The 14,256-nt window shown below is 36.7% G+C and overlaps 1 protein-coding gene across 1 annotated transcript in view; it reads right to left on the bottom strand.

Annotated features, from left to right (window-relative positions):
* Window positions 1–380: 380 nt before the first annotated feature.
* VAPA (VAMP associated protein A) overlaps window positions 381–14,256 on the bottom strand; it is a 40,767-nt gene continuing 26,891 nt past the window's right edge. Inside the window, exons 3-6 of the mRNA XM_074944646.1 lie at window positions 10,688–10,791; window positions 7,051–7,131; window positions 3,562–3,738; window positions 381–2,229 (exon numbers count right to left, since the gene is read on the bottom strand). Coding sequence (XP_074800747.1) covers window positions 2,071–2,229; window positions 3,562–3,738; window positions 7,051–7,131; window positions 10,688–10,791 — 521 coding nt within the window. The 3' untranslated portion in view covers window positions 381–2,070. The remainder of the gene's footprint in view (window positions 2,230–3,561; window positions 3,739–7,050; window positions 7,132–10,687; window positions 10,792–14,256) is intronic.

The raw sequence follows: 14,256 nt of genomic DNA, 5'->3' as shown, positions 1-14,256 counted from the left end.
CTGTAGCCCTGAAAATGCTGGCCATTATTACAAATCTTTGCATACACTCGTTTATGACTGCTTTGTCCGAAGCAAACTACATCCTGCACACTATACCTTTTTGGTTACTTTACATGTTATCAGCTTTCCTTTAAGGAACAGGCTGATACAGTCAGATGTATCACCATTTCGACACAGCATAAGTTGGAGAATTGTATTGGTTTCTGAACCAATGGAATCAAAATAATCAAGACTTTAGAATATTTTTCCAGTCATTAAGGTGAGAGGAGACTTGAATGCAGATACTGGAACATACAAATGGAAACATCTGTACTTGCATGCTTTTAAGTGAAAAGATAAGCACTATTTGTATTTTCTTTGTTGTCTTCCTTGTACATATGCAAGATGTTTTTTTATAAAAGTTTACCACAGATAGCAATGACAGAACATGATGTAATTATATTTTTCATTAAAAAAGCACTAGAAATCAAAGGCAACCAAGATAATGAATGTTTCCCTAGAACATTTTTCTCAGCTACACAATGTGTGTATACACCAAGGTCTAACACACTTAGCTGCACCACATCAAGTCAAGCTGTCCAAGTACATACACAATTTTTCTTACAGGAGTACATCCCTTCCAGAATTTGTCAGTTTACAAGTAATTCCCTGTGTTGGATTATGCTTAGTCAGAAGTATGGATATATTTTTTTCCAATACTACCACCTACTTGGTTTTATGACCTGTATATCAGAAATGAGGCAAGACATAAGATTAAGTGCAGGGAAGCATTTCAGACCCAAAAAATGCATTCTCTAAAACTTAGATATAAATGGTTAACAACAGGCAGATTTACCAAGAGTTGCATGAAAGTTTTTGTTGTTTGTTTTTCTGGGAAGTTAAATAATTGAGGCTTGCTCAGAAATCAACTCCTCTGCATCATGGAAATTCATTAGGGGCATTTGAATAGAAAAAAATTTATTTAAGAAAATCAGTTAAAATGGAGTTACAAAGAGAACTGATAGATTAGTAAACTTGAATGATGTACCCTTTATGAAACCAAAGGAGAATCAGCCCCTGGAAGACACTCAGCAAACCCAAAGATGCAACAGAAGGTTGACTGTTATACACCCACACAATCCAAGTATAAATATTTAAATACCAGATACTGGAAACATTTGTCTCCCAATATTTATGCCTGCTGGATACCCACATTATCTCCATGTCTCAAAATAAGTTAGATAATTATCTTTTCTATAGCTGAAAGCAGCCAAAAAACCATTCAGAACTTCATAAATAGAATGGGAACCCTTAATGTTTTTTTTGAGCTTCAAATACAACAGTCTTAGCCAAAGATTGAAAGTAAATTGAAAAATATCCATTTGTTACAAGTAGCAAATTACCATGAACAATGAATTTGTTAGGAATCCCTCTAAAAGTATGACATACAAACAGGCTACCCAGCAGAAAATCTGTTAATTTTATTTCTGTTTTAATGTTAAATATCATAGGACAGGATTGTAAGGATGAAAAACTGCCAATAACTGCCTCACAAGGGATAAGAAAGAAATTCTGCCATGATATTAGCAAAGTAAGGTAAAGGAGAAAATTTACACAGTAAGAGGCACCATTTCCCCCCAGAAAACCTCTTGTCATATTCCTGAACAAGTGGGATTAGCAATCTAATAAATCATTTTTCCAAGAGGTAACAGCAACAGATAAAATTTTAAAGGATTATTAAAATAACATTTACAAGACTCTGAACAATTTTTAAACTCTTATTAAAACCACAGAAAGAAAGAACAATTCTTTATTTATGAATTTTCATAAAGGACTGAATGTGCAACTGACACCTGCTATTGATGATTTAATGTACAATTTTGTCCAGTAGCCGAACAGTTTGTCTTTTTTTTAATTGTGTTTTCTAACCGTGCGAGATCATTAAAGGCAAAGCCTGTATGACGCTGTACACAAAAATGGTCACTTGGGCCATACTACCAATGAAGTGGTAGGTAAACAAATCTTTTTCTGGCCAAGAAAAAAAAAAGGAAGCCGCACTCTGCATGCTTCTCTCTCTCTCTCTCTCCCCCTCTACAAGATGAATTTCCCTAGAAAGAATCCAATGAAAATGGCTGCAATTACAACAAGAAGTGAAGGAAGAGGATTGGAGCCATTCTCTCTGAGGGCCAAGGCTGTGGGTGATCCAGATTTATCGGAGTGTGTTACCTTTCTGAGCCTCAAGCCTTCCTCCTGAAAAGGACACATGGAAGAAATTCATGAATATGCAATCATAGTAGTCTTAATGGTGAAAATTTAACCAGGAGACTGAATCTCTTTGGTAAGTATTTAAACAAGATCATACAAAATTTTAGAAGATGAGCTGTACTATTACTTTTTAAATTGAAAAGAACCAAGATACTGCAAGATTCCAAATAAGTGTACATTTATCAAGTTACAAATTCTCTTTTCCAATACCTAATCCACATGTATTCCACCCTGTTTTTGTGTATAACTATTAGTAAAAGTAATAAAACTCTTACCTTGCACACTGAAAAATCCATCTTTAATTTATACAAAAATTTTTAGTAAAGGAAACACCCCAATAGCTAATATTTATATTTTGTGGTTTCCCTGTGTGCTCTGATATCACAACTACTGTTTAGGAGTTAGCTTTATTTCAGATTTCTTTATATATTAAAATATTATTGACAATATAGGAACTGTCATATACCCAACAGCTACAACGACAACATATAATTGTGTACTGAGAAGTAATACTACTACACAAAGCCAGCAGAAAGCAACACCACATTGAACACAACTAGTAAGTGAACAATCAAGTGATTCTGTAAGCTAAAATTCTGTGCTCTGCAATGCTGTTGCATTGGTTCTCAGCTATATGCGCTTGAGTATCTAATGAACAGACCCAAAATATTGTGAACACAGATAATAGTGAGTTTTTATGAAAAGCTGTAATGCAGTAGAAACTATAAAGACACTCAGGATGTTTGAGTGCTACCTCAGAAAATGGTGCTTCTTATTCCACTACATCTTAAAATATATATATAACTGGCATAGTTTCAAATTCTCATCAGTGGAAAGAAAAAGATACTGACCATAAACAACTGATGAGCATTTACATTTAACATTAACTTGTGCTGCACACATTCTTGCATCATGGAATAATAATTCCTAGATAATTTATAAACAGGTTTAAAAGTAAGCTCAGTTACTTCTGAAATTGACACAGAAGTGGAGTTTTTAGATGAGGAGAGAAGTGATAGCTTAGCTAACAGTGCTACTGAAGAAATAGCTACGTGTGATCAATCCCTATTTCTTAGGAGAACAAGAAAATTATATAACAGATGATCCTTGTTATGCAGATAATTGTACCTATCTTCCAGAACAGACTTTGTTCATTCTAAGTAGTATTCCCCAAAGTATTTCCCCTTTTTAAGTTTTATGCAGATAAAACTTCAAAAGTTAAGTTTTATCTGCATGCATCTATACAAATCTATGTCTTTTAATCACCTGTTTAAGAGAAACTAATTTTAATATGAAAGTCATTAGAACAGAACTTACTCTCAGGTGCCGATTTTCATCTGACAGTTTCATCACATCAGCCTGAAGTCTTTTGCACTCTTCCACTAGTTTCCTTGTTTCAGTATCATTAAGAGAGACACTATGTGGTTTTGGCATCGGTCCATCCTGTTTAGATGTATTCAGGACTGGGGCAGATTTGCTTGCTTCTACATCATTCTGCAAATATTAAGAAAAACCTGAGAATTTTAATTTTCTAGATCCAAAGAAATATTTACAGCTTAATATAAAAACTGAAAAAATTAAATTACTGCTACAACCTATTTCAAATGAAGTTCATATCTGAGGTCATCCAAAACACAGCAAGGCTTGTGCTTTCAAGTTTTCAATTCTCATTAGTAAGAACATTAAAAGGCACAAGAACATAGCATTGTTTGCATTTAGCGCTAGTGCCACTGAGAAAAAAGCCAATCCTTATACTTCTTGAGTTAACACTGACCCATCAGGCATCAAAACAACAACATAAGATGTGAACTTCCATTTTTATATCAAAAGGAAAAGAAAAAAAATTAAGTAATAGGAAGCAATAAAAAAAATGTCTAAAATTAGAAAGATGAAATTCAGGACACAGAAGTTCGGTTAAAGACTGAGGTATGATAAAGAAATAAAAATATTTTGCACTTTGAGTGCTTCTCATGCAAGAAGCTCAAAGCACTTTACAAATACTGATTAAATCTCACAGCATCTCTGAGAGGAAGGATTCCACTCATTTTGAATACAGTTGAAGAGAAGAGAAGAGGTTAAGTGATTGCCCAAGGTCACACAACAAGACTGTCACAAAGCTGGAAACAGAATCCAGGAGTCTAGATTCCCACGTCCCTGCTCTAGACATTAAACAATCTCCAGTGGACATTAAAAATCCTAATCCATACAGTGGTGACCTGGATTAACTCTACAGTTAAATGGATTTATAAAACAAAGCAACCACATGCTAACACGACTGGAGATAATAGTAATTAATATCATAGTAAATTATGTTAACACTACTGTATTTTTTCCTGATTAACTATGCAGTTACTTTTACTTAGGTCACCACTCTATATTGCACCTCTTCAAATAGCAAGTAAGCAGTCCGAAAGTTAAATACCAAATCAAAGATTATAAATAACTATTAAACTTAATATGGCAATTATGTAAAAACAGAAGATATCTTGATTTCAATATGCAGAAAAAACAAAGTTCTTTATAATTAACTGAACTTCATTAGTAACAGCTCAAACTGCTACTGATCATCTCATTACACCTGCTTACATTTTACAATATATTCTACTATATGGTTATAAAGAGCCTAAGGGCCAAATCCTGCTGTCTTCCATAGGTTGTATCCATTGGATTCAACAGAATTACTTGTGTGAGGAGAGCATGATATGGCACTTAGTGTGTTTTAAAGTAATTCTAGTTAGCTCGCAAACCAGCAATAAACAAACTCCACTAGAACCCTATAGCTTTTAGCTCCTTGGAACAAACCTGCTTCTTCTGCTGTCTGACCTCACTGACTGATTCCTTCATGTCAATCTTCTGGCTATAACTGATAGGTGTCTGAAGAAAGTTGCTGCTCACTGGAGTGAAATACTTGTATCTTGGTGTAGGTAAATCCTGAGGTGGCAGGTGAGCCATACCCTCAGTACTCGGCAGATTTCTCATTGCAAGATTTAAGGGAGTGACTAAACCAACGGCTAAAGGATTAGGTTCTGCAACCCCACGCTGCTACTCAGAAAAACATAAACATTATGTACAAGCAGTAATATAAAGGTACCAAGTTACAGAAAGTACAAAAAGTTTGCTTCTGCTGTTAGTTTTATACAATTAATTGCAACTTTAATTTGTGCGTATCCATTATAATACAGACTTTAATTATATGACCACATACTATTTTTTCCAATGAACTTTTGCCTCATTCCGTGGACAAGATGGATGGCTCTTAGGGCTCTGAAGTGAATGAGGCTGTTGTCTGCAAAACCCCTGCCTAGGCTTATGAATGCAGAGACAGTTCCCAAATCAGATTTGACAATACACAGGCCTGGGAGTTCTACTCTTCAAAGTCCTTCTCCCTTGTAATTTCTGAGGAACTGACACCAAATTAATGTTATTTTGAATGTCTGATAGCGCAAACAGGACAGGGCCTCTTCAATTTAAAGAGCTTGAAATGACCATGTGCCACACAATTTGAGTGGATTTTGGTACAGACGGGTAAAAGGTTGCATCTCTCTAACCTGTAGTTCCCTTCCTTACCACTAACCTGAAAGATGGGCACAGGGCCCAAGAGTATCTGTACTAAGCCCAAGCACAGCACCTTCTTTTTGAGGAAAACTGAATTCAAAATTACAGGTCTGAAATGACTGATTAAAGTTAATTTTTAAATGTACATCAATACTTTCATTAATATTCAAATATTAAAATAAAGTTTTAGTGTATGAAAAAAGTCTTACACATAATACTGAAAAGTCTCATTTGTTTTATCCAATCTGTTGAAACAGCCAAGAATGTTAAAGCATCAAAATCAGGGCTGAAAATTAATGCAATGTTTATCTATTAATATTCTGGAAACTCAAGTTCTAAATGTTGTACCATCTGTAAGGGTCACACCACAATTTGTATTAACTGTATCCACAGAATGTTATTCCACCGAGGCAAAGGCTTATTTAGCACAGCTCACCAACTGTACACCAGTATGTTCACTTAATATGGTATAACAATTTCCATTCAGGTTTGCAGTGGTGTTGTTGTAGCCATGTTGGTCCCAGGAATATTGGACACACAAGGTAGGTGTTCTTTTATTGGACCAGCTTCTGCTAGTGAAATACAAGCTTTTGAGCTACACCGACCTCTACTTCAGGTCAAACTCAGTTTGTCCAACAGAAGATATTACCTCACCCACCTTGTCTCTCTAATTGTATACTAAATCATTCAGTTCATCACCAGAATGGTAAAGTTAATTAAAGTAAAAGGGGAATATGTGGGAATACGAAATAAAAGCTATAGGATAAAAGAGGGACACTTGTCAAATAAATATTAAATTTCCATTCCTTCCCCTATTTCCAGGTCTATTCAAGTTAGATGACAAATACACTCCTGCATTAGACAACACAGCCTGTATTATACGGAGGTGTAAAAATACAAGGAACCCCAATGGAGAATAGTATGGGGGTAAGCTCAATTGCTTTTAAAAAATATGGCTCCAATATTGCAGAGCTAACCATTTATCTCAAGAGCATGTTCAGATTTTGTAAAACCATATCACATAGTGAAAGACCTCAAAAAGCCAGCTAGCAAGGTGTTTAGGGGTTAAGAAAACACTATTTTTTTAAAATTAAAGTTACCTGTTTGCTAATTTTCTTACTTTTGGTATCTGGGACATTCAGCACAATGTTTATTTACATAGCATCTATAAAAACACTCAGATCCAAGATAAACTGAAATTGCTGCAAGAACTTAAAAGGCTAATATAACGTCACTTAGTTTCTGACTTACCAGTTTATCATTTTCGTTGGGCATTTCAAACACACATCTCAATTTGGAGTCCATTAGGTCATCCGGTTTTGCCTCTTTCCACTAAAATGACAATTTTTACAGTTATTTAATGTACAAGGTTTATGCACACCAAATGCAAGTATTTCTTAAGTGATTTGCTTTTATACCTTCTCAATACTCAAGTTGAATATTACCTTTATTTCAGCTACAATTTTCAGATTCTAGCTTTTAAACAATTCTTATCACCATTATTCTACAAATTATAATGAATAATGGAAGATAGAGATGTGCAAAAACTAAGGTCTAGAAATAAAGATGAAAAACAGAATGCAACATTATGAAATAACTTGATTTTAAAAGCAAAGAACTAAAAGATGTTTTGCTAAAATACAGAAAAAAGTCTGTACTGTATTTTATAATGGCAGTATTATCTCATTAACAAGACTCTATATTTTCAAAAACACCTTTCAGAGTAAATTTTATTACTACAGGAGGTCAGACTAGATGGTCACAGTGGTCCCTTCTGGTCTTGGAATCTATGAATAAATTAGTTCTCCTTACCCTAAATTTCTGAACTAATTACCATTTTGCAGCTTTTAATACATTACTGTTTGGGCCTATAGAAATATTTCAGAGCAGCTGATAAACATTTTTAATTTTAGTACACTGTCAAATATACCCAACTATAAGGAAGGCTGGAATATCCCCTACTTCCAGATAACTGACATTTAAAATACTGCCACATAAAATATGCCTTAGACTTACTGAGTTCCAGATGTCAGCTGCAATTCTTGAAAGCATCCATAACTATTCCCAACTCTCTCCTGCTGCCAAACACCCTTTTTATGGCTAAGTAGGCCTTTAAAGTTTAAAAACACTCAAGACTTCCTCCTAAGAACTGTAAACAAAGATGGCCCCCTACAAGCTTTAAGATTCAGAACATCTTCAAAAATTGTACATGTCCACTAGGGGGCAGAGCTTAGTCAAATCACTCCCAAAGAGATATAAGTGTTACTATGACACACTAATGAACACAAAGAGGTATTACATACTGACTTACCTGTTAAATAGAATATAAAGAACATTTATAAAGGCATCTCAGGACACTAATAATATTAAGCACTACTCAGCACTGATCTATATTCATATCAGATGTCTGTTAACAGTGTCTGTCTGTCTATATCAATGTCTGTTAACTGTTTAAATTTTATATAAATCAGTTGAGGAAAATTGTAGTATGTAAGATAATTTTTTTGGATGTCCACTTTAAATACACAGTGTGTCTTTCACAGGCCATTTGATTTTTTGAAACAGATTTAATATTTCAAAGTTATTATAATTTGCTTGGTATAAACTCCTGCCCAGACAGAAAACCGGTTCAGACAACAACCTAGCTTTCTGGTGGCTACTTCATGTCCCTCCACCTTGAAACACTTAAAATTACTCACCTGTAATTGTACTACAAAGATATACACCTCAACAAATAACTGCCCTTGGGTCTCCTGCTGCTGTGTATAGACACAGAGCAATTCCCTGTGATCAATTTTTGAGCTGCTGGTTCCAGCATGGGCGTATCTTGTGCCACTTTGCGGCTAATAATGGCCCAATACTCCAAGTCAAATCCCTCTGAATTGGAGATCAAATTATTCCCAAGGGAACAATATTCAAAACAGTAAAATATTAACCAGTTACAAATTACTCAATTCTGTTGAAATGAAATTGGTTGAAGAATCTGTTGAGGTGTTCATCTTCAAAAAATAGCCATTACAGATAACTATGCTCAAGGGATGCCTAAAGAAAAAATGAAGACAACATACAATTTTTAATAATCAAAGTGAACACTTTGAAAATGGTAATTTAATGGTGATGTGGATAAGAGAGGTACTCTTTAAAATACATATATATTTTTAAAAACTGTGCAAGTTTTAATCAATTTGTCAAAAAAAAGCTAAAGGGAAGACAAACAGGTATCTTGAAAAGCTCCTAAAGAGTGACAGAGTTCTGTACCATTAAATGTCTGTAAAACTCCATGCACCCCTAGGCTACTCCAAATACTGACTTCTGCTAGAGTCCAAACTGAGCAATAGTACTTGGTATGTGCATGTAATTAATTCCATGGAGGTGGAAACAGATCTGAGGTTTGTGATTTGCCTTGCACTAAGAGGGCTTCTGAAATGTTCTTAAGAGATGAAAGCATTACAGATAAACAGAATCAGTTTGAATAAGCCATATTCCATAAAATCCCTTCCCCCTCTTTTTTTCCCCAGAGGCATTTAAACTTGGCTGTACAGCATTTTACAACCAAAATGATTAATTTTCTGCAGCTTTAGAGCAGAGGGATATTGAGAGTTACTATATTTTCAAGGGTGATAATTTAAAATAATGTTTCTGAAGTGGATTTTTATATCCTTCCTGGATAATGCCAATAATCCATGCAACCAAGATCCAGCAGAGCATGGTGTTGGGACAAAAAACAGGCAGGAAGCTCCACTGAGGCACATTCTGGCTAAACTCTCCAGAAGCTTTAACAAAATCTGGTGGATTATGACTACTTCTGATGAAAAGAGGCCATACTGAACTCTTCAGTTTCTGATGAAAAGGAGATACAGTACAAGCCTGCTGAGCCCTAGTGAATTTAGTTTTTTGTAAAACCTGGTTTCTGGCCTTTGCCCTTTTCTGTACTGAGTTACCCAGATGATCATCTTGGAGTGCACCAGGATGACCAAGGAAGTTCTTGGAACCAGCACCAGTGGCAAGAGCCTCAGACTCATCCTCTGAATCTGAAGGCACATGGTTACCAGATCGCTGGGGCTTGGGGACTCTCTGTCTCCTGAAGGAGACATTGAGGCCTTGAGGTTAGAAGAGCCTTCAGAATTAACAGTAATGGAACAAATCTCCAGAAATATGGACCATCCACCACTTCCTGGATCTGTCCTGGTGGCTTTTCTTCCTAGAAGACAGTGCCTGGAGTCATGTAAGGGCACTGCTTTCCAGAAAATACCTGTACTTCAAAGACTAAAGGGTACATATCCCACCAATCATATATGTCAGCTCAACCTCAGGTACGTGTTTAGTTCTGCAAGAATGGAAAGCGAGTTTGTAGTCTGTACATATTTTTGCCTTCATAGTCTTCCTATAGAAGAAGGCTTTATCTTCTCCACTAGACTATTTTGATTCCCATTAGACTGTCCCAGCTGAACTTCTTTTACATCCGGTAATGCCATTCTCATGTTAGAACTTGCCACCTCACACCTTCTTTGAAGTCCTTCACACTAACCCTGTTTAGTTAACCCTGTCTGTTAACTGACTGCAAGGATCAGTAGGCCCATGCTGTAATACCCAAAACTAATTCATCTGCATGTCATTCACATTCAATTTGCCTGCTATTCACCAAGCCCCCATAAATAACTTTCGAACAAAACTCATTAAGCAAGTCACAAGCAATAATGACATGATTATGCATTTGTGATTCAAAACCTTGGATCATTTATTCACAGTAGTCAGAGAGTTCTTCAGAACATGTCTGAGTTTTGTTCCAGAGTAAGAATTACTTATATTTGAACATAACATGTTTATCTATTACAGCAGAAACTGAATTTTAAGCAGGCAGCATATTCATGTTAATATGTTTACTTACCACTGCCTCCATATCTGAAGTACTTGGTGGTGCAAAGATTGTCTGTACCATAAACTTGTGTTTACTTTTCTCATTTGGGTCATAGTCAAAAGGCTGTAACATTACTGTACAAAAAAGAAATATAAGATTATTCATGGTTCTTCAACTGATGATTAATATGCTTGCACTAAATGATTTTAGCTTTAATTCAGTTCTCACTTGACTGGCCATTAACAAAGCCACAACGCAAATGAAGTGTTGGAAGTGGGGTGGGGAGGAATACACTGTAGCAACAGCTGTCAACTGGAAACAAGTCTTACGACTATATAAATCCTAGAATTTACAACACTTAAAGCCCATATTTATAATAAACTGTTTTGATCCAACACTAAAAACAGGCAGAATATTTTTTAATTTCTACCAGTACCAGAAAATATTTAAGATGAAGAACAAAAAAGTTTAATTTCCTTCAATCCATTTTTAATTCCTCTGCAATACAAACTAAACTAAGGGATCATAATTTGCTGTCTGTATAGTCAGAAACACATATTGTGATTTAAGTGAATGTAAAGACAACAGACCCCAAATATACATGATGGTAGTTACAACCAGTATCTACTCCAAAGAGTTTTCTGAAGATGGGTGCTAGCTGGGCCAGCTTGCCTCTTCCTCTCTGGAGAGAACAGTACAATGGCAGACAAGTAGGTACTGGCCCATTCTCCTTTGATGCTGGTTACCCGTAAGTTCAACCATATTCCATACCTAGAATCAAAATGCTGATTTAAAAATATATTATGTAAAAAGAGGATCCACACTATGCAGACACTCTCTGGCATTGGCTATGTCACCAATGTCTTGTAAGTGGGGGTAACTTTTTAAAATAGAAATCTTTGGCTCACAAAGTCTGAATGACTGTTTCCCACCTTCCTATCACCCAAAAAATGGCGATGACATTTCTTGTTTCTACATAAAGAAATAAAGTTTTCACCACCCTGTTTTTCTATGGATGACTGAGAACCTAATAGGATTAGAATAATGATAAGCGACTGAAATTAGAGCAACCAAGAAGTAAAGAAATTTTTGTTCAGACGGTTTAAAATATTTGGTTTTTTTTTAATCCTATTTAAATAAAAATTTCTGACAGAGTTGGTGCAAGGCTCTCTTTCAAGCTTTAATACATTTGGCAACATGGTGTGAGATCTGCCTTTTAATATAGCCAAATCCTAGACAATACATCTAGGGACAAAGAACACAAGCCATACTTACAGAATAGGGAACTAGATTCTGGAAAGCAGCAACTCTGTAAAGGACTTGTGGGTCATTGTATATAACCAACTGTACGCAACCATCCAGTGTGATTCTGTGGCAAAGAGGGCTATTAAAATACCTTACTGTATTAACTGGGGGAATCAAGCAGGAGTAAAGTGTGATATTACCTCTGTGTTTGGCATTTGGTGAAACAACTGCTGGAATACTATGTCCAGTACTGGTGTTTACACTTCAAAAAGGATGTTGAAAAATTGGAGAGGTTCAGAGGAGAATTAGAAGAATGATTTGTGCCTGGAAAAGACACCTTACTATGAGATTCTAAAGGAGCTCAACCTAATTTACTAAAGAAAAGGTCAAGTGGAATCTTGATGACAAATCTATAAACTGACTGCCCAAGGAAAAGATATCTGATACTAGAGGACAACGGCATAATGAGATAAAATGGCTGAAAGATGAAGTTAGCACAGTTCTGCTGGAAATAAGACAAGTTCTCCATTACTCTTAGCTGATACATCTAAACTGCAAAACCACAGTAGTGAGTTTCAGAGCCTGAGTCAACTGACTTGGGTTCACGCTATGGAACTAAAAATAGCAGGGTAGATGTTCCCACTCAGGCTGGAACTATTTTTAGTCCTGTAGTATGACCCCAGTCAATTGACCCGGGCTCTCAGACTCCTGACCTGGGGTCTTGGGTTTTTGTCTTTTTTTGGGCAAAGTAGATGTACCTAGGGAGTCTTTTACTCAAGGTGTGTCTCAGTGAAATGCTCTAGCTCAACCATAAATTGTTGGTCTAGACGTAGGAATCACTGAAGAAACTCTATGGGCTGTGAGCTACCTCTTGCATAACAGCAGCCCAACTTCTTCTCTTCAAGGACAGCTGTTAAGAAGAAAATTTGTATTTGACTATAAATTAAAAATTTGCTCCATGAACTGTACTCGGCAACTTTTAAACAGCACTGTTTGAATCAGCCTCCCCTTTCTCCTTCAGCCACTTCTCAAGCAGCACCAACATAATTAGCAACGTGAACCACGAGTGCTTTGAGCATCTGCTCCCCACATCCCTGCTGCTGTTTCTCAGAAGCTCCGCCACTGGCTCCTGCCACACCACAAGGAGGAAGAAAAACAGCTGCTCTAGTTGTTCCATTGGCAGCTTCCCTGCTACACTGTGGACAGGGCCAGCCCACAACATTTTGGCACCGGAGGCGGGGAGCTCAAATGACGCCCCCATGCCCCCTCGCTTGGGCCAAAACTTTGGAAGGTCTCAATTCTGCCTTCCTTCCTTTTCTACTCCTCTCATGGTACTGCTCTGCTACCTACCCCAGTAAAGGAGAACTAACAACTTAAAATGCCTTGTTCAAAAATTTTAAGTAACACTTAACTTTCAAATGCCTGAACAGCAAATGTAACTTTTCTTCTCTGCGTAGTAAACACTGGCATTTTTCATCTGTTGGAATAATCAAAGTGGTGTTTTCCGTGCCTTCTTGGTTGCAAAGATTTGAACTGCTTCCTGCTGAAGGTCCACAGTCTGGGCCAGCTCATGCTCTGTTGAGATGGTTGCAAGGCCAACCAGCCTCTCCTGTGTCATTGTGGAGTGTAGATGTGTTTTTATTAACTTCAGCTTGGAGAAGCTGCGTTCTCCACTGGCAACCGTTACAGGAAGTGTTAGACGTATGCGCAGAGCAACAAAAGCATTTGGAAAGAGGGTGGTCACCTTATTTGTGCACATATATTCCAGAACAGCCTTTGGAGTTGATCCTGCTGAAATGTATCTTGAAAGGGCTTTCAGTTCATCCACCTAAATCACTCGCATCAATATCGCCCATGTCATCCTGTGTCAGCACTGTCTCTAGTGCCCTGGTGTAGGTCTTCTTCAGGTACAGTGTGGATTTTTGGAATATCATACAACATCCCAAATATACTCCTGTGTTCCTTGAGCTGCATGAAACGTTCTTCAACTGACTGTATTGCACAATCTAGCACCTGGTTAAAGAATTCAACTTTGAATTGTTGTTTAGGGTCTCTTATGGGATTATTCCGTGCCTCGTAATCAAAAGGTCTTCTTCTTTGGTGACTCTTGTATTCTTGAATGGGTGGGAAAATAGCTTCAGCGTGAAGTTCCTCTGCCAACTTCTGTGCACTCTTCAGAACATTTTGAAATCCCTGATCTGACCGGTAAGACTGTAGGTATGACTTTGCTTTGTCCGGTTGTTCCATTGCTCCAGATATTTCAAGGTCAACACCTTGGAGTCTCTAGCTTACAACATTTATTTCAAACAGTATATCATGCCACAACACTAAGCCACACAGAAATTTGAAGTTAT

This window comes from Natator depressus, chromosome 2 (assembly GCF_965152275.1).
Source record: "Natator depressus isolate rNatDep1 chromosome 2, rNatDep2.hap1, whole genome shotgun sequence".
Lineage (NCBI taxonomy): Eukaryota > Metazoa > Chordata > Testudines > Cheloniidae > Natator > Natator depressus.
Note: the sequence above shows the minus strand (reverse complement) of the source record. Positions and strands in the feature narration are given on the sequence as shown.